This window comes from Bactrocera dorsalis, chromosome 3 (genome assembly GCF_023373825.1).
Source record: "Bactrocera dorsalis isolate Fly_Bdor chromosome 3, ASM2337382v1, whole genome shotgun sequence".
In the NCBI taxonomy this organism is placed as follows: domain Eukaryota; kingdom Metazoa; phylum Arthropoda; class Insecta; order Diptera; family Tephritidae; genus Bactrocera; species Bactrocera dorsalis.
The window spans coordinates 14,401,363-14,422,532 of NC_064305.1; the positions used below are offsets into that span (position 1 = coordinate 14,401,363).

General features: G+C 38.5%; 2 protein-coding genes across 2 annotated transcripts; one reads left to right on the top strand and one right to left on the bottom strand.

Moving 5' to 3' along the window:
* Positions 1–5,087: 5,087 nt before the first annotated feature.
* Positions 5,088–7,423, bottom strand: LOC105222675 (T-complex protein 1 subunit theta). The gene is made up of 3 exons (XM_011200094.4): positions 7,260–7,423; positions 6,017–7,047; positions 5,088–5,949 (listed from the first exon to the last, which is right to left on the bottom strand). The coding sequence occupies exons 1-3, from the start codon at positions 7,317–7,319 to the stop codon at positions 5,400–5,402; spliced, it is 1,641 nt and encodes a 546-aa protein (XP_011198396.2). The 5' UTR covers positions 7,320–7,423; the 3' UTR covers positions 5,088–5,399.
* Positions 7,424–7,536: 113 nt separating this feature from the next.
* Positions 7,537–8,720, top strand: LOC105222674 (guanine nucleotide-binding protein subunit gamma-1). Its single transcript, XM_011200092.3, has 2 exons — positions 7,537–7,782; positions 7,843–8,720. The coding sequence occupies exon 2, from the start codon at positions 8,146–8,148 to the stop codon at positions 8,347–8,349; it is 204 nt and encodes a 67-aa protein (XP_011198394.1). The 5' UTR covers positions 7,537–7,782; positions 7,843–8,145; the 3' UTR covers positions 8,350–8,720.
* Positions 8,721–21,170: the final 12,450 nt, after the last annotated feature.

A 21,170-nucleotide genomic window follows, 5' to 3' on the forward strand; every position in this document is an offset into this window, starting at 1 on the left:
TGAGCGCGCATAAAAAATAGACGAATGAAGTAAATGACAAAAACTTTTTTTTTCTTGAATATCTAGTTTATTTCTAACAATTAGGCGTAAATAGCAAAATAGTAACAGAGGCAATCGCATAGTTATAATTCAAAAACAAAAAAAAGCGGCATGTACTCAGTTTTGCACCATCCGTGAAAAAATGAAAGAAATGCATTATTAATATTTTGTCCATAGACCCTTATTTTCTATGACCTTTTTTATACGTTGTGGCATGCTCGCAACTAGATTTTCAACAATTGTTTTCGGAATATTATTCCACTCTAGTTCAACACGTCCCCAAAGATCGTTTAGGTCGGATGGGGCTGATTGATACTGTCCGAGCCGTCGCTTCACAATTGACCATAGGTTTTCAATTGGATTGAGGTCGGGACTTTGCGCTGGCCATTCCATCACCTTAAAATTTTGGTTTCCCAGCCATTCTTTTACAATTTTCGCAGTGTGCTTGGGATCCCCATCTTGCTGAAAAGTGATTTCATGCTCTGGATACGCACACTGGTCAAGAAAATTGGGAAGCTGTGTTTGCAAAATACTTAAATAATCTTCCTTACGCATAATCCCGTCTATTTTGTGCAACGGTCCCACATTCCAAAACGTGAAGCACCCCCAAGCCATTATGTTGCCTCCTCCATGTTTCACTGTTTGCTTCACGTGATGCCTTTGAAGCTTGTCACCGGGTCTACGCCAACAGTACTGTTTTCCATCCGATTGAAAACGGTTAAACTTGCATTCGTCCGACCAGATAACACGTTTCCAGTCTTCAACTGTCCAGTTTCTGTGTACCTTTGCGAATTTTAGTCGTGCCTTAACATTTTTCTCGGATAAAGCTGGTTTGTTTTTTTTCACAGCTGCGACGTAACCAATCCTAGCCAGCGCTCTTCTAGCTGTCCATCGACTTACTCCTTTATTTATTTTCTTGGAAGCCTCTGCTGGCGTTAAAAGCTTATCTTTCCTCATTTTGGACATCATAAGTCGAGCGTCAGAGTCTGTTAGAAGGCGGCGGCGACCATTCAACATGTTTTCAACACAAACATTTTTTCTTTTTTGCACCTTGACTACCACTGATTGACTAACTTGCAGTTTGTCAGCAATAGTGCGTGTCGAACAGCCACTCTTAGTCAGGGAAACAATACTATTTTCTTTATCTGGAGACAGCTTCTTCATTTTTCAAGAACAATTTAGAGACTAATTTCCAAATTCAATAAAATGACTACAAACTTGTGGAAAAGAGTGATTCTTTGAATTATGACAACGAATAATGAATACAAAAATACATATAACAGTAAATCTGCAGGTCAATTGCTGATAAAAAAGTAAGAACAGCAAAAATATGTGCGAATAACGGATGGTGCAAAACTGAGTACAAGCCGCTTTTTTTTGTTTTTGATTTATAACTGTGCCATTGCTTCTGTTACTATTTTGCTATTTACGCCTAATTGTTAGAAATAAACTAGATATTCAAGAAAAAAAAAGTTTTTGTCATTTACTTCATTCGTCTATTTTTTATGCGCGCTCAAACATGAAAATGTTGATCATGGAATCACTTTTGCTCCCCACTGTATATTTATCTACAATTTGTAAACCAAAAATTTAATATGATTATAGGCCGCGAGAGCTAAAGTGTGGCAAACAGAAATCTTTGACTAGCAATTTAAAGACCACCAAGAATTAGAACCACCATAAAAGTTCTTAAAACAGTATGTAATAGTTCACATAGATTCCCGAAAGCCATGTTATCTTGTATAAAACACACTTACTACACACTCTCGCATTTACACGATACAGACTTATACAAAAGTAAGTGCAATTGCACACATTACAAAAATAATAAAAAAAAATTATAATTCTTTATATTTCTGTGTAAACTAATTTATAAAAACATATACTATATACTCTATGCTAAAGGAAAATATAATAAATAAAGTTAACCTATGTATTGGCAAAATATCCAACAACAAACATTTTTTTTGTTTTCAAACACACGAAAATTCGTCAAATTTATCATTGTCGATGAGCAAATACTTTAGTAAGCACTTAAAACCGATTCAAATACTATTAGGTTGGACTCACACATATCTAAGTACTAAATGTGAGCGGTTTTAGGGAGAAGTGGTGGGAATAGTACGAGTGAGATGAACCTTACTCAATATGAAGTTGGAAAGCAAAAGCAAATATTTTATTACAAATTTAAACAACATAAAATAGAAGTTATACCACGGAGGCACTTAGCAACAAGTAGTATATACATATAAACGAAGTGGAAAAAATATATATTAACACTTAAGTTATTGTTAAAGCGCTCTTTGTGGTTGCGCACTAAAAAGCAAAGCAATTTACTAACGATACATAAACGGTTATTAAAAACAAAAACGTTATATACTCAACCAAAAACGCGGATATCCAAGCAGTTAAACAGTTTACGAAAGGCAAATTAATTAATTACAGCCTATATATTCGTACTATGCACGCGATTTATAAAACCAAAAGCATAATAATGCTATATATGCATATATAATATTTATGATGATTACACGAAATTAGTAATATTAGCGGACATTTGATTGTATTATTATCAAAATATTTATCAAGCTTAAAAGTTAGTTAATATTTTATTCAAACTTAACTAAAGTTCAGTAAATTATCAGAAAAAAAAATCTATATTAAAAATTTTATTAAATTAATTAATCAAATATAAAGTAAACATCACACGAAAAACAAAATATAAGTAGTACGAACGACAACAAGTAAGACACATTTAAAGCGGATTTCCTATGCATATTTTTAGACGGTATAGACTTTTACTGTTTACTAGAGTTGCGAAGAGTTTGGTGCACAAAAAACTGGACTATTAAGAGCAAAACAATGCGAATAGGCGGCATTTTACGCGTACAAATAATAAAAGAAAATTAAAAAGAAATTGTAACGAAAACAAATGCTTTTCACACGCGATCAAAGACGATCACAGTTTGAATATCACTGATGATTTTAAAATGTTAGCGATGGTCATATTATAAGGTGGGTATTGCCGGTGGAATACCATTAAAAATCGCTCTGGTATGCAATCAATTAATATCAAGACATTGTTTCGGATATGTTACTTTAGCATGCTTCTTCCACTTGTTTAGGTTCAAAAAATATACATACATACATTAAATAGATATATTTTATGAAATTAAAAGTCAAATAAGTAGGGGATAAAACGAAAACTTGTGATATAATTTTTAAAACAATGCAACCTTAAGTTAACAAAATAATAATGGTACACATATTACATATATATTTTTATAAAATTATGTGTTGTAAAAATGTTAGTTTGTGTATGTGTTAAGTGTTTCCTTTAATTGTTGCCAAAGTCGCAAATACTTCTTCCGCAAATATAGCGTATAATCAAAAAGTGAAAAGATCCGAAATTAAAATTTCGATTAACCAACCATATATCCCCATACTTCCATTATTTAAAAGCATTTGTGTGTGTTTGGTAGTAGAAACTCTACGACGTATGTATATTAGTCGTTTGATAGCAAGGTATAGTTGTTTGTAACTAATTAGATGATATTTCTTCGAAAGCAACGAATAGGTTACCGATAACCTGACTTTAGTTAGGCAAACCGTTAGGAGGCGTCAAAAGTGCAAATGCTAATAAGAAAGTAGTGCGGAAAATTTTGAAATGTTTATATTCAAAATATATTTAATTTAATATTTATTTTAGTAAAGACTCTTATTTTTACAACATTTAAATTCAACAATTTATTTATTAACTAAAAAAAATAGTTAATGCTCTGAGCTGGTGTGCAATTAAAATAACTCAAACTTAAGCAAATGCAAATCGCGTGAATTTAAGAATGCAACTGTCGTTAACGTTGGTACGGCAACATGTGTCAAACTGCAGTGACATTTATTGCTAAGGAAAGTAAATGCCAGGAAATCCCTTTAAATGTCATTAACGTCGTTCGTTTAAGTTAAAAATACAAATATATAAACATTTATTCAAAGTAGTTACAACATCCTGATGCGTAAAATGATGAGTAACTAATATAGTAATATTTCAATAAATAAATATTTATTCGTAAGGAGACAAATGATTTAATTATTAATACTATATGGGGCAACATATAAATGTATGACCTTCAATTCAATCCTTACATATTATAACAAGGTGATACATATATCTAATACAACTTGTTGAAAAAACTTATAAAAATTACAAATATTATATCAATTTAATTATAACAAAAAAAATACAAATAAATAAAGAACCTGATGCGCAAAATTTATAATAGAGTAAAAGTACCACCAAAGAATACTAATAACAATTTATTTAAATTTAAACAATTTAGTGCCCATATCGTAGCACTACATAATAAAATAATTATTGCAATTGACTTAGGTCTGCACATATATACATATATATAAAGAAGCTTAAGCATGTATTCTTCGAATTGAATTTTTAATCTTCAAAGAACTTTAAATTTCAGCTTCTTTAAGAGCTTGCATAAATTATTTCTTCAAGTTGTTTTTTTCAGGAAAGACAAAAAAATCAAATATACAAATTATTAACGCAATATTTATTCGAACAACAAATTAAATAAGAAAACACTTTCTTGTATTTACTTAATATTGAATCGTTGAAAATGATGGAATTCGTAACATAACTGAATGAATTTCCAATAGCAACAGAAACACCACATTCACAACAAAATATCAATGAATATTCGTTTGCTTGGATTCAAATAAAATTTAGATGTGTTACCTAGTGGAACCCATAAATAAGTGTATTTATTTCTGCTTAATGGAAGAGTGGATTTATTTTCATTTATTTTTTGTATACGGATACACCTACAACCTGGAAAATGTAAACAGTACTCGTGCAATTTGCGATGACTAAGCAGTTTTGGAGCGTCGTCCAAATGGCAATTCAGTGTCTGAAAAAAATTATAGCTGAAAAAATCTCTTCAAATATCGGACTGGAAAATGTGCATTCCTTGCTTTTTTGCAGTACTACCTACATACATACTTTTTTAATTCTTTAATAAAGTAAAAGCAAACAATTTAGATTTTCTGCATGAGTTTGTCTGACTGTCGTCAAAACTTTTGCCAACTTTATTGCTGATCCAAAGCTTCTTGCACATAACGTTTTTGTTATTTATAATACATTGAAAAAAGAATAGTGTTAAATTAAAATTTTATTTTGGTTGACCAATTTGCGAAATATCGTATTATTTTGTTCATAAAATTACATACGTTATGTCAAATATTTGTAAGTAGCAGATAACTTAGTAAATTACTTTTTAATGAGAAATATGGTAATACATAGGAAGTTAATGCAAATATAAACCAACGCCACTTTAAACGATAACAGTCTAGCTTTCGTCATCACTGCCGGCATTCTGTCGTGGTTTTGGTCCTCCCGCACGTTTTGCCATTATAATTTGGTCAACCTTCAGAATTGTCGTAGCTGCACCAACGGCGTATTTGAGACCCCAGTATTTCGCTTGAAACAGATCGAAGATTTGCTTTGTGGTCACATCGATTGTGTCTGCCTTCTCGGTTTCAATGTTGAAACCAATATTTTGACCGGTTGACTTTTTGTGTGCCAAGTATAATGCATTTACAACATCAGTACCGTTTACGCCGCTGTTTTCAGCCAAAGCTTTGGGGAATACCTCTAAGGCAGTAGCGAATTTACGTACAGCATATTGCTCAAGACCGGGTAATGTGTCAGCGTAGACGGCCAATTGTGAAGCTAACTCAATTTCAGTGGCACCGGCACCAGGCAGATAACGGCCATCACGTGTCAGACACTTGAAATTATTTACACCATCATCAACAGCGCGCTCAATATCATCCATGAAATTATCGGTAGCGCCCCGAATTACCACAGTAGAAATGCGTGCATCTTTGCCTGTGTTTCTGGAATTATAAGATATGAAAAATAATAATATATTTTCTTTCAATTTAATTTCTCTGTTTAATTTACCTGAAAACAACCACGGTTGTGCCGCCCAGCTCCTCAACGCACACTTTGTCGCAGTAACCCAACTCTTCGTTAGTTGGTGTGGTGATGCGTGGCAATACCGTTGCATTTACTGTACGACTAAGACGACGCAGATCGAATTTGGAGTTCAAACGCACAGCCATAAGTTTGTATTTATTAAGGAAATGTAATGCCATATCACCAACTTTGCCACCGCACACAACAACTTTAATGCCAGCATCGGCTAAAGCTTTAATTTGTGCTTCCAAAAGATTTTCTTCACCAGCTGAGAAGTTCATTAACTCATCGGCAGACTTGATCAAAACAGTTCCTTTTGTTTCAGTCTGTATGATATCAATAGGACACGAGAACACAGCTACCTTAGCGTTTTCTGCTGAGGTTACATCACCTTCAACAAAACGCTTAAAAACCATGCCGTGCACAACTTCGGATTTGCCTAAACCACTGCCCAGAATTTTGCAAACACGTATATTATCTACATTAAATGTGCCTTCGTTGGGCAATATGGCAACACATGCTTTTGCTACCAATTCGGTAAGAAATTCTTCTTGGCCGTATTGTTTTGACATGATGGCGGCTTTAAGGCACTCAGTAACTTTGTTGACATCACGATAGTCCTCGATTTCATGACAAACAAGTTTAGGCAGAATTTCCAATGCCTTCTCTAAAGCTTTCTCATAACCATCAGCAATTTCAGAGGTAGTTATACCTAAGCGTAACAATTCCTCGGCAGCCTCGAGCAATGCGCCCGCAAAGATAACAACGAAATTGGTACCATCGCCAACCTCTGCATCCTGCATTTGACTGCCCATAACCATAAGTTTTGCAGCTGGATGTTCCACATCCAATTCCTGCATAATGGTACCAGCATCACTTGTTACAAATTGTTTCTCAATGTGATTTATGACCATCTTATTCATGCCATTGGGACCATAAGCCGAACGCATTGTCTGCGCAAATTCTTTGCAGGCGGTGATATTACGGTAAACGGCCTCCTCCAGACCACTATACATCTACAGAAACAAATACATACCATAATTAGCATTAGATGTAAAAATTTGTTCATATTTTATATTTAACATAGGGATCACACGCTTTGGTGACTAATGTATAGGCGCAGCCAGCTGTGTTGAATACGCCGCACGCTGTTTCTTTTTTGCGTTTATTTAGTTTGCATGGCATAATTTTGAATAAAATATTTACTTGGTTGGCATATTTCACTTACCCGTGCGCCATCCTTTAGCATTTGCGCTACTCCTGGTGCTTTTGGTACAGATAAAGCCATTTTTGTTCACAGATTTTTTGGGAAACACAATGCTTAGATATAAACGGAATGAAAGAAATTGCCGATTTTAACCTCACACACGCCTCAAATGACGGATGACTGCTAAGAATGAACGTTCAAAATAGACATACATATTATTGTGAATGAAAGCAAGAATATTCTCGATGGCAATTTAGTCAGCCGCTTAATTTAATAATGATTTAACAACAAGAGTTAAAAAAAAATAAATTTAATAAATAAAATTAAAAATAAGTGAATGCGGTCGGCTATTCCATAAAATCTCTTATATATAGGGCTATATTGCCCCCTTCGGAAAATTACCAGCAATAATAGCACCACCTATCGTATATTAGCCAGATGTAAAAAATATTGATTTTTAGAATCTTCTTATCAGTACTCGCAATATGTGAGCATAACAAAACCAGCCGTCGTATACTTCACAATCCTACAAACCTTTTTGCTTGTAAGTTAACTAAATAATTCAGCGAATATAATTGTATTTAATATACACATACTTTTCTAGATAAGATGCGAAACTAGTGCCAGACAAACATATCAATTTGAAGACAGTAGCATACCCCACGGCTGAAAACCTCCCAACCCTCATCCTACATTTTCGTTGTTTCCTGGTGAAGAAATTCATCCGCATATTGCACATACCTACACACTCACGCAACCGTTTTTATTCGGATTTTGACGCACGTGTGTCTGTCACAAAATCCAGCCACAAGAACAAAATCAGCAGGCACCAATCAAATAACTTCAGGCTACATCCTTCAATAGCGTCAGCAACATAGGGCTCGCCGAGACTGCCGTACTGGACATTATGGCTGCTAACCTACAACAGCAGCGCATCATTAACGAACAGTTGCGACGCGAGGCGAATGTACCGCGCATACAGGTGTCACAGGCATGTCAGCTGATGATGAAATACATGCTGGAGCATGAGAGTGAGGATTGCCTGCTAAATGGTTTCTCTAGCCAAAAAGTGAATCCATTTCGCGAAAAGAATTCATGTAGTATTTTGTAAGTATTTTTCTTGCCTTGAGTAGGCGAAACAAGGTTGCAATTTTTATTTTGTTTCCCTAAGGTGTTTAAAATAATTTAAAACTATACAACTTGTTCCAACAATACTAACTATTTATTATTTTATATACATACATATATGTACATGTATACATGTATACATATATGTAAACATATTTAAAACATGATTTTATTTATAATTAAATTGGTTTAATTGCAACCATTGCCAAACTCTCAACTCTAAATGAAAACAAAAGTCTCATAAGCAACCTCAATTACCTAGAAGCTGTCTAAGTAGAATGTGTAGAAGCGATAAATCGCAAAGACATAAATGTTTAACTTGTATACGCGCACTAAGAGAACAAATAAAATAAAGGAATAAATAAACAAACCAAAAAAATATTAAATAAAATGAAAAAAGTGTGGGGAATACTCTCTAATTGCCAAAAAGCCAAAACAAAAGAAAATAACGGCATTTTACAGTATATGAGCACAAAAATAGTATAATATAAAGTAAATATTATGTAGAAAAATATATAACTAATGAAAATTTATAGTAAAAATAAAAATAATAAAAAAAATAAAAACAACAAAAAAATTAGTATGACAAAATTACAAATGTAATAGTATAATTAAAAGAATATATACATATAAAAACTTGCTATGAATAAATATAAATAATCATTATTTAACATGATTTTTCTAATAACTCCGTTTTGGGCTAATATTGGGTAGTCGAAAAAGTCTTTTCGTATTTCTAATCAAACTTCAACTTATTTTTTTTATATTTATACTAATAAATAAATAAAGAAATATGTATCACTTTGGTCGATTTTCGTTTTTTACATCAATATAAAAGATTTGTAACAAACGAGGGTGGCTCTAAAAATTTCACAAAAATTTTATAGTCAAGAAACAACGTTAACTAATCCTTCACAAATACGAAAGATTCCATATAACAGCTTGATCCCGAACTGAAGATTTTCTTTGGAGAGACCTATCTTGTAAAGCTTCCGACCTGACCCTAGTAAACCAACATTTATGATTCCTTAGATAGTTCATGGCCTTAACCAAAAACCACCCTGCGAGAGGACTATCTTCATAGCGTTGGACTTGTCAAAAGCCTTTGCCCCAGTCAATCCCACAACGCCACTTGAAGAATCTACGCTCCCTCCAGTGGTGAAGAGGTGGACTATGAACTATCTCAGCGGTCGACAATCATCCTTACTGTTTCGAGGCAAAAACTCTCAAAATTGTGCAAAAAGTTCGAGAAGAACAACCGCTCTGAGGGTCTATTAGAGCGAAAAATAGCTTGAAAACATGGCTCGTCGTCTTGGCCGATTAATCATCTTAAACGACGCCAAAGTAACGGTAACTCTAAACAACAATGAACTTAATTCAGCATTTTGTTTATATGCCCTGTCAACCATCACTCAAGCACAGCTTTATTAGGAAATTGGACTAACAACTAAAAAGATCCTATCAAACAAAAATTCTTGCTCTCTGCTTGGAATAAAAAAAATTGCATTGAAGTTCTTTTTCTCACAAAAATTCGATTATGCATCATAATTAAATGCATTTAAAAATCCCATCGAATCAAGCAAACACAAAGCCAATACAAAACCAACATAAAGCAATCAACTATTTAACCCTTGTGCGCACACAGTTCAACCGCACGCCTTCACCCCAACACAGAAAAAACGTGACTCTGTCAGAGGTGACAACAAAAAGTCGGTGTGACACCATTCTGCAAATTCACATAATACACATACTTTTACACATACTCGTATGTATAAGCATGCAAGCATTCATGCGAGTTCATGTACAAACGTGTATGAGAGGGTGTTGAAAGCATTGAAAATGCCAGCATTAAAGCGGTAAAACAACAAAAAAATAAAAGTAAAATAATGAAAACCAAAACAACGGCATGTGAATAGCTAACGGTAACGCCTGCATTAAGAAGTGCAAACATTCATTCAGTGCATTGGCAGCTACCTGGTTCATTGACCCAACTGGCGAGCTGTCGAGGGGTGTTTGATTTCTATCAGCGGGCATTTACAAAGCACGATTGCGAATACCGACACTCTGCGGGAGGGTGTTAGAAGGTGTGGTGAGGCGGTTAAGGTGCGGTAAAATTATGTTAGGGATCGCTGGCCTCAAGCTGTGTCGTAATTGAAGTTGCGCTATGTTAGCTAACAGTTGAAGAGCACAGGTTGCCTTAAGCTGTTGCAAGTGGTTGGTGAGCAAGGAGTGTTGAGTGCATAATTTTCAGTAAGCCACTTATAAATCTAAAAAATTGTACAGAGACACTGAGTATACATATAACAGTTTTCTAAACGTGCAGGGAAAGAGAAAGCCGACATACTTATTATTTTGACAATATTAAAAGAAAAATACCGCAAAAAGCAACAAAAACTGCAAGGAGCATTTAGCTTAGTTAGAACGAGCCGAGTTTGATTAAGTATGTATGTATGTACGGATTCCGTTCCCACGACAATAGGGTCTACGTAACCGGAATGGACGCGGACTTTTATGTGCCCAAGGGCTGTCAAATCGGCAGAATTCTGCCGCTACAACAATAACAACAACATAGACAGAAACAGGTAATAATCTCTTGGTGTTAGGTCCGGACTATAAGCTGGAGGCATAAGAACTTTCTACCAAGCTCCCGCAGCTTCTGATGAGTCAGTATCGATGTGTATGACTTTTGTGGGTGGATTGCAGCTCAAGGAGAAAATTGGTAGGGGAGTCTTTTGTTGGAAATTCTCAAAAAACTCTTACTTCCGGCTGCCCGACCAGCCATCAAGTTCACAGCAGATGTAGTTCTCCGAAGTACGGCTTATTTTAGCGAGATATGCATCCGCTTGAGTTCGCTGACGGCGAATTGAAAGCTAGTCAATGAGTGCTTGACCTCACTAGCAGTAGCATCAAACTAGTTCCATATTAAATTTGTCTGGGTGCTCGGCCACGGCTACGCTGGCTAGGTCATGTCGTCCGAATGAACGAAAATAATCCAGCTCTGAAAGTATTCGACGGAGTATTCGCCGCGGGAAGCAAAGGAAGACCTCCACTTCGTTGCGGAATCGTCGAAAAGTGTAAATCGATGAGCTTGCAAGAAAAATAACCCATACGAAATTTCCATCAATAAGTGAAAGAACAGGGATTCCTCTGTCTTCGTACATTCGGTCGATGAATCCATGGGAATGTAAGAAGGTACATTGAACTGTTAGCTCTTAGCTCCCGGTGCTTCTGGCGAGTCCCTACTGATGTGTGTGGGTGCCCTTCGCTGTCATCAAGGGATATAAGCCGTTCCTAACAACCAAAGCTGCTCCTGGGCGATTCATTCCTTCAGCCGGTCTACTGGTTGACAGTACAAGTCCGTATTAATAATTTGAACGAAGGAGAAAAGTTCATAGTAGATGATATTGTTCCAGCGGTTATCTAATGTCAGATGAGTGGTGGGAGGGTCACGAAAAGAGGTGGCCAGTGTCCTGCGGAGACTCATTGCACGCTGGACGTATGCTGGATATGTCGGAGTCTATTATGGATAAGTAGGATTTTACATTGCCACAGTATCCAGAACGAAGCTCCGCAAGGGTTATTCACTTTTTCGCGGCTACTCGAGCTCTTCGTCTGCAATGGGTGGTGGTTTGACCCCAAAAACGCCATTTACTGAAAAAGAGATGGTGAAGGTGTTGATGGCTGCACTGTGAATGGCGGTCAGTGCCTGTCGGAAGTTAATTGCGTCCAAAGTCCGGTCGGCGTATTGTTCAATGTCGACGACGTAATTGAGGAAAGCCCTCTTGATGTTTATAGTAGGCGGTTCCGCTCCAATCAGGTGGCTACAGGGGTGACTTCTGCGAAAACATTCCAGCAGGAACTGTCTGGAGAGGAGTGCATTATGCTTCTTAACTGGGAGCATAAGCGCTTCACTAAGTAAGTGTTCAATGGGAGACATCTGGAAGCATCCTGTCGTAGTCCGGAGTGCAGTGTTCTGGCAAGTCGACCATATTGGTGCAGCTTGCTGGTCGCCAATTCTGGCTTGACATCCGAACCATCCGCTTCAGAAATGTCACCATTTTATTGCGATTAAGAAGGGATTCACAGATGGCAATTCACTCAGTGAGTTTGATTGATTACTTTCACAGTGCTGCCACCCGGTTGACGTTTCGACAGGTATTTCGTGAAATGTAATGTAATGGATGCCGCTCTAACACGCTCCCAAAAAGCAAGCTGCGTCCACTTCTATTGTTATTATTCTGGATCAACAGTCAGCGATATTTTGTTGAGATTTATGTAATAGGGATTCTTTACATCAAGTGTTTAACGGTAAACCATAAATTTATATACATATGGCAAGCCTAAAGTAGTCTGAGCCAGTCTGTGCAGCATAACAAAGAGAAAACTCGCGAGAATGCACTCAGCAGCCAAAAATGCAGCGGCAGCCACTGCAGTGTTAACCTTAACAGTCGCTAAAGTTGTGGCAGAGAGAACTGTTAAACCAACGGCGGAGAGGAGAAAATGCATAAGAGTACAACTGCACCTGGAGCTGGTGCAGAAGTGAGTGAACTATATTCCTTTTGACTTCTGGAAACGTCAATTGCAGCAATTGTGGCCAGGCGTGACGTCATCACGCAGCCATACAAATATTACTTAGTTGGATATACATATGTGTATAAGTTTGTATGTATGCATGTTTGTGTGTATGTATATGTTACTGTATGTATGTATGTATGTATTACATATGTATGCTGATTTATGTATATGCCTAAGTACTATATTGCTTGTTCTATGGGATTTAGCACTATTGTTGCACGAAAATTGCATTATTGCCACATGTCCTAGTTTGTGCGTGGCATGGAGCGGCACAGCAATTAAATGGGGTTGGATTACAGAAAATAATACGTGTCTAAATGCAATTAAATATTTCGCACCAAATAACTAATTATATATTTATACACAGCAATAAACGCTTAACACGCGGCACACCTACACATAGACATATATACCTACTCAAACATAACTATACACTGGTGCAACGTGCACGCATAGATCTCATGCAGGCCGCACTGTCATGCAAATAGCCTGAAAGTATGCAACACAACACGTCAATGCACGTTCGCACGCTGTGCCCTTCTATGAGGCTATGGCCCAGCATAATTTGACCTAGATTTATGCGTGCTGACAGGAACCTGCCATACGCAAGCTGACATACATACATATACATATATATACATATACATACATGTGTACATAAATACATATATATGTGTACATAAATACATACATATATGTCTGCGTATGTACATATGTATATATACATATTGATGTGTGTATAGGCGCGTTGGCGCTCTATGTTTACTAGTCGAACACATCGCCTGAGCGCTTGTTTCATTTATTTAACCTTTCACAGGCTGCCATGCACCTTCGCCATACACTGTCGTTGGTTGTTGTTATTGTATAAGGGCCGTTACCGCACAATTAATGCCAGTTTGTTGAACAGCATGCAACAGCGCAGCAATGCCAACGTCATGGTGTAGTGACTTTGCTCGGCATCGTGTCATGTTTTGTTAATTCGTTTTACCTTTATTCGTTTGTTCGTATGATTTTTGCATAGCACGTTTTATTCATCATGTGCGTTTTCGGTGCGAAAAGGCGGCCAAGGTGCTGTGTGCCACGAATAGGCTTGCATTCATGCTTTTAGGCGTGCAGGCCGACCAGTGTGGCTAGCTATTCAATAGCTGCTCCCTCAAATTATTTTCGTATTTATGTTTTCTAAGTTTAGTAAGTCGGTTAGGGTTGAGAGCTTCAGTGGTCACTAATCCTTTGCAATTTACGTAATTTTAAATGGAGACTAAATTCATGGATTTAAGTTAAGCTTGCTTAAATCGACTTAAGTTAATAGCGTCAACTGGCTCAAAGAAGGAAGGAGTGCCTTTAAAATCCGATATATTATACCCCCTGGTGAATAGAAGCGGTTCAGTTTTTTTTGGTCGAAGTTCTAAGATCAAATCAAATTTTAAACGGACTGTCCTTAAAAAAAAAAATATTTTTAAAGAATTATCCACGATGAACCCTACATATTTCACTGTATCTGCCGGTGGCAGATGGATGCAGACGGATATCTCTGGGATCTTGAAACTTCTAGTAAATAAACCATACCGGTTTTATGTGGGTTGATGGCGAGACCCCTTCCGACAGCCCAATTTGTTACGACACTGAGGAGCCACCTCGTCAACTCGTATACGGACGTATACTGAGGAACTTCCCTCTGATCATAAGCACTACATTGTTTGCATAGACAATCACCTGGCAGCCATGATTTCCAATTTTTTAAGCAGGCCGTTAACGACCAGGATCTATAGAAGAAGAGGGAGAAGTCTATCTTGTAGGGTACCTCTACTCACATTTCGTCGAACACGTACGTTTCCCAATTCCGTTTCCATCACTCTGTTGCACAGAAAACTAAAAATGAGGTGTTTAAGGTTTGATTAAACACTTAGACGGTCCAGAGCAGTTACGACTGCTACCGGCAGGACGTTATTGAAAGCTTCCTTAACCCTAATGGCTTCCATGAAAGTATGGAGGACAGTATCCACTGACTTGCCTCCATATGTACCAGTTCCCAGATTTTTTAGTAAGAAGGAGGAGAGGCTGAAGTCCTTTGCCGTAACATGGGAAGCCTTACCAGTCTTCGGGAGGAACGTAACTTTGACTATTTTCTAGGTCCCCGGAATGTAACCTCGTTTTATGCAGATCACATAGCTAGATGACAATCAGCTCCATGACATCTTAAAAGCCTGCTGCAGCTACACTGGTATGATGCCATCTGGCCCCGAGATCTGAAAGATCAAGTGCCGTTCATGCAGAAGGTCGGCAAATGCCGTGCAATCATCTTGCAGCAATCCAAGAGATATCCCTCCAGAGGACGTATTGCTCGGATAGTGAGTATCAAGGAGCATCCGAAGTGTACCTTCACTGCTTAGAGGTCACTTTACAATTGCGTTCTTTGCATGAGAGCTGTCATGAGTTCTATAGGGTTAGGACTCATGACAACTCTCTACTTTTTCTCAGAAGATTTCCTTGCAGTCTTCTTTGCCTTTCTTAACTTGGACTTGTATACTCGTATTGCAAGACCCGTTTTATACAACGCCTAGACGTCAATCTACAGGATGCTCTGATTTCCTAGAGTTCTTTAGTCCACCAGAGTCATTTCTCTATCCTCTTTGGTTATTTCAGTAGTCAAGAGCTCTCCAGTCCATTTTTGCATGCCGAGGTGAAGACTTCCAGCCCTCCTTTTACTGTGTCGGTTGTGACCAATGAGTCTATCACCGACGCGCATGGCTGAGTTTGTCGAATTCTTTTGTGGTACATTTCCCAGTTTATACGGATATTCCCCGACTAGTTTACCCCGATATACCTATGTATGATCAGAGAAGGAGTGATCTTCAAGAACCCTCCAGTTTTGGGACAATTCCGTTCGAGGTCAGGGTGAGGACAAGAAGGTCCTCCCTTCCTGCAGTTACGAATGTGGGAGAGCCTTTTTTAAATGAATAGGTTTTCGCTAACAATGAAATCAAAGAGTGACTGACCTCTGTTATTACTGTTCGACCTGCCGATGATATTGATATCATTGGCCTCAAAAACCGCGCTGTTAGTTCTGCTTTCTCTAGACTGGTTGAGGAAGCGAAGCACATGGGTCTGGTAGTAAACGAGGGCTGAACGATATATCTCCCGTCATTAAACAAACAGTCGTCGCATTCGCAACTTGACTCCAACGTCACTGTTCACAGTTAAAACTTCGAAACCGTAAATAATTTCGTCTTCCTTAGAACCAACAATGGCTGTCGATGGAACTGTACGAGATATACGACAATATTGACATAGTTTAGAGAATTAAAAGACAGCGATTATGCTGGCTGGGTCACCGGTTCCTCTTCGTGATGCTTCAGCCACGGTCTTTCTTAACAATAAAGGAGGTGGTTCCACCTCATCGTCGTACCCCATATATGCGGAGATTAACCAGAAAACTCCAGTGTCGCAATCCAGCTTTGCCGTCACCATATCAGCTTTGAAATTATGTGAAAGAAATAAAGTTAATTCATTGTGGACCACCGTACAGAATCTGGTTCTCCGCCAGCAGCTTACGACTATTCGTCCTCAATCCAGAAATGCTGTTACCAGTCAGCCACGGTTTATGGGTCAGGACGACATCGACTTCGTCTTGTTTTAGATGAAGCAGTATATTGGCTTAAGCCGCCTTCGGAGGAAAGTCCACGATTGAGGTGTTTATAGAGTAACAAATTTTCTGTGTACTTTTTACCAGTCTCTCAACATCATGCAATATACGAAAATAAACACCTGAGTCTTTATACCACAAGCAAAAAGTTTCAGCATATTTCGCATTCAAGTCGCTTGCGAGAATTAACAAGTTGTTAAAGCATTAAGTCACTGAAGCTCAAAAACTCCATGACACAAATAGAATTTTCTATCAAAAGCACGCCTCATTTCATACAATAATTAAGCAAATGGAAGGCAAATTATACGAAGAAGTTTCCCAAAGCACATTAAATCCCTGAGTGAATTTGCACTCCCACTTGAAATTATATGCCTTGGACAAGAGGGGGCGAATATAAATAAAAAGCAGGTCAAAAAACTGTGCTGACATTCCTTTGATGCATTCGTCATGCATACCGTCGCGTCGCATTACTGTCCGAAATGCGCTGCGAGCGTGACATGAATTCTTCAGCATCTGTATTTCCTACTTTTTATCTGATCGGCGCAGCCTCAACCAGCAATGCAATTCATGGCGCGCTAACCCATTTAGGCGCTGTAAAGTAAGCATTGCTTGTAATATAAAACCCTAAAGGCGAATAAGTAGATGGCAGCATGCAATTCAGCCAAATGACCCACCTTTTGCAATGCTACCGGGTTTGGGTTGAGGTAATGCTAATGCATACAGACAGCGGCGTGCGGCAGTGAAGTGGAGCATTTGAAGGAGACGGTGGGGAAAAAGGAAAACAATGCGATTAAACAGCATAATTACTCTATGCAATTATGTTAGGGAGAATTTCCATATACATATATAGACTTTTGTATAGATCAAAATATGGTAGAAGATTTGAAATATTTGTGAAGACAAGTAGTATAATAGAGAGTTGTGCCTCCTCTATAAATAATTCGCGTCAGTCGTTCTTCCTTTTAGCTGTTTGGTACCAATTGGAGATTTTAAGTGTAGCCAGGTCCTTCCCCGTCTGGTCTTTTCAACAGAGTGGAGGTCTTCGTTTTTATCTGCTTCCCTTGGCGGGTATTGCATCGAATACTCTCAGAGCAGCAGTGTTTTCATCTATTCGGACGACATGCCCTAGCTAGCGTAATCGCTGTCTTTTAATTCTCTGAACTATGTCAAGATCGTTGTATATCTAGTACAGCTCATCGTTCCATCGACGGCCATTGTTGGTAGTGTTAATACTGGTTCTAAGAAAGATGAAATTATTTACGATTTCGAAGTTATGACTGTGAACAGTGACGCTGGAGTCAAGTTGCGAATGCGACCAATGTTTTGTCCTGTTTATGACAGGAGATATTTCGTCTAGCCCTCGTTTACTACCAGACCCATGTGCTTCGCTTCCTCATCCAGTCTGGAGAAAGCAGAATTAACGGCGCGGTTTTTGAGGCCAATGATATCAATATCATCGGCAAAGGCCAGAAGCTGTACACTTTTAAAAAAGATTGTGTCTTCTCGATTTAGCTCTGGAGCTCGAATTATTTTCTCTAGCAGTAGATTAAAGAAGTCGCACTTGTCCCTTTGTGTGGAATCTCATTTGGATCGAACGGCTCGGTGGATGAAGTCATGTGTAGAAATCAAGCAAGTGAGGAGAATTATCTGAGCGTCAGAAACATTTCTTTTATATATGGCTTAGGCAGCTCACGGTCCGGTCTTAGACCAAATATCCTCTGGGTAGCCAAAGAACATCCGTTTGAAGCCGAGCTAAAGTGAGAAAACGAATATTGAGTGTATGCTAGTCCCATTAATGCCCATATTTGTCTCAATCTCATGATAAGTCACATGAAGATCTTGCAATATCCTTTCTCATATTTCATCTTGGAGTGATCTACGACCTCGATTGAATTCAACATACCATCGACAAACAATGGCTTTTGATGGAGTCAAAATTGAGTTAAGTTCAACTATGCACTCTTGATGAGTTAATCCACGCCGAAAGTTGTAAAGAATAATCGATTAAGTTGGCATGTACCAGATTGCAAAACTCGGGTCCAAATTCCGGTATATTAAAGGTAACCTACTTATGGGAGGCGTCCGGTTATAAGGAATGGCCGCAACGGAAAATTGAATTTCAGAAGTGGATATAACAATCGCCAAAGTTAACGGGATTTTCCGAAGTCAATGCCCTGTAGGAGGCCATGCAAACTGAAATCAGTACTGTTGCCTAGAGAACAGCGTGCATTTTCAGGGGTGTGATTCAGATTACTATATACCCAGCACTTTTATAAAGCTACAGTTATCTAGGACAGTTCTAGAAAGGACATTAAGTCGGCTAGCCACCAATTGTTGTAGCAGCACTCATGGCGGAAAGTTATTCATTTAAGCGTATGCCTACGGGCTCACTGTGACCTACGTTTGCACCTATTAAACGCCTGTAGCACACACGCTAGCCATGCTCTTTTCTATGCGCCAGTCGCTGCCCTCCCTACTCCTGCACTCACGCTTATCTCTTCCTATTGATAAGGCTGTCTGCAGCCTTGTTGGCTCAGCCTGCTCATAGCCGTTGTGGTTAACGCATTGATTTTTATTGCCAACGTCGTGAAAATGCCCCGTCGTGCTGTGCACATTCGCTCACACATAATTTACATGCATCTCATTGTATCTGTGTTCGTTGGTTTTGTTTTTGTGTCTGCCTTACCGAGCTCTATGCGTTGGTGTGTTGTTGTTATTTTTATTGCCATTACTCTTCTAGTTAACTGTGGTTTGTAGGCTTTTGTATTGTTGTTAATCCATTTTGTTCACGTGATTGCTACGGTGGCAGGCTGTGTGCGCCTATAAGTATACTATAGTTGAAACGGCGCTGCTGTCAGTGGGTCTGGTGCTCGGGTTTGGTACTTATTGGTATTTTTAATTTGTATGTTGTTATTTTTGTTGCCAGTATTTGAGTTTTTTTCGCCTTTGCCGCTGCCGCCGCCATGTTTTGCGGTCGCTTTTCTAGTGGCTGCTGCTTTTTATGGCTCGTTTTGCTATTTTCATAGCTGGCAGACAGTCAGATAGACATCGGGTTCAATGAAGTTAACATTTTAGCAAACGTACACTCACACGCTGATAGCAAGTATCCACATGGAGAAGGAGACGTGAGCCCATTCTCGAGGTTCTCGAAGTTGCCAGATGTTATGATATTTTAACAAGAACCCTTATTAGCAAGCCACTTTTACACGTACAGGGTGCAGCTCATAAGTCCTTAAGAGACCCAATGAAACCTTAACCGCTTACGAGGTTATAGCCGAATTTACAATAGCGCCCAACTCGTTCTTCCTTTTCGCTGTTTGGCGACAATAGGAGATTCCAAGTACTTTTCCATCTGATCTTTCCATCGCAGTGAAGGCTTCCTCTGCTTCCTCCGGTGGGGACTGCGTCGAATACTATCAGAGCTGGAGTGTTTCCATCCATTCGGATGACATAACCTAGCCAGCGTAGCCGCTTTCTCTTAATTCATTGAACTATGACAATGTCTTATATCTAGTACTCTCATCGTTCCATTGACTGCGGTATTCACCCTTTCCAATGCACAAAGGTCCATAAATCTTCCGCAAAACCTTTCTCTCGAAAACTCGTAAAGCCAAATTATCAGATGTTGTTATCGTCCATGCCTCTGTACCATATAGCAGGTTGGGGATCATGAGTGACCTGTTGAGTTTGGTTTTTGTTCGTCTAGAGAGGTCTTTACTTCTCATTTGTCTACTCAGTCCGATGTATCACCCGTTAGCAAGAGTGAATCTGCATTGGATTTCAATGCTAATATTGTTGTTAGTGTTAATACTAGTTCCAAGATAGACGAAATTATCTACGACTTCCAAGTTATGACTGTCAACAATGACATGGGAGTCAAGTCGCGAGTGCCACGACTGTTTGTTTGATGCCAGGAGATATGTCTTCTTGCAATCGTCGGGCATGCTTTCGTCCGACGATATTCTACAAAGAAGCTAATGCTTGCTCCTTATAAGTTCTTCGCTGCGGTGTCTGAATAGCTCGGCCGGCAATCTAACGACCCCTGCCAATTTTTTTGTGCTTCAGACGGGTAATTGCTGTTCGAACTTTTTCATGGTAGGGCAATGGAACGCCCGCTCCATCGCCATCGATCGGGTAATCAGGTTCACCACATCCTGGCGTTATGATTTCACTGTCATTCAGCAAGCTGGAAAAGTGTTCCCTCCAGAATTTCAGTACGCTCTGGGCATCAGTCACAAGATCACCTCTGTGGACTGTTCAAGAGGGTTCTGACCCTGTAAGAAGGACCGTCTGAAGGAAGAAAACGCCCGGAAGCGCTCAGCATTGACTAATAGAAGAGAAATTGTCTTTTACGAGGACAACGCTAAGTTAAGCCATCGATAGTGGCTTGCCATAAGTTCCGGGAGCTTGGTTGTGAGATTCCAATGATGGATTTCTTTTCACTAGACCTCATGACTTATCTTCGGAAGCAATTTCACGATTTAAATTTTTAATATTTTTTTTCTAATTCCGTTTGACGGTACCTTGTCAATTGAGCCAATCACTAAAGCTCAAAAAGTGTTGAATAAACTAAACAATTTCGATAT

What these genes read in the sequence shown, in the direction of transcription:
- LOC105222675 (XM_011200094.4), bottom strand. Translation starts at nt 7,319, where the DNA reads ATGGCTTTATCTGTACCAAAAGCACCAGGAGTAGCGCAAATGCTAAAG. An exon ending in TGCTAAAGGATGGCGCACGG is followed by an intron (nt 7,048 to 7,259) that starts GTAAGTGAAATA and finishes TTGTTTCTGTAG; the next exon opens with ATGTATAGTGGTCTGGAGGA. An exon ending in ACAACCGTGGTTGTTTTCAG is followed by an intron (nt 5,950 to 6,016) that starts GTAAATTAAACA and finishes TTATAATTCCAG; the next exon opens with AAACACAGGCAAAGATGCAC.
- LOC105222674 (XM_011200092.3), top strand. Translation starts at nt 8,146, where the DNA reads ATGGCTGCTAACCTACAACAGCAGCGCATCATTAACGAACAGTTGCGA.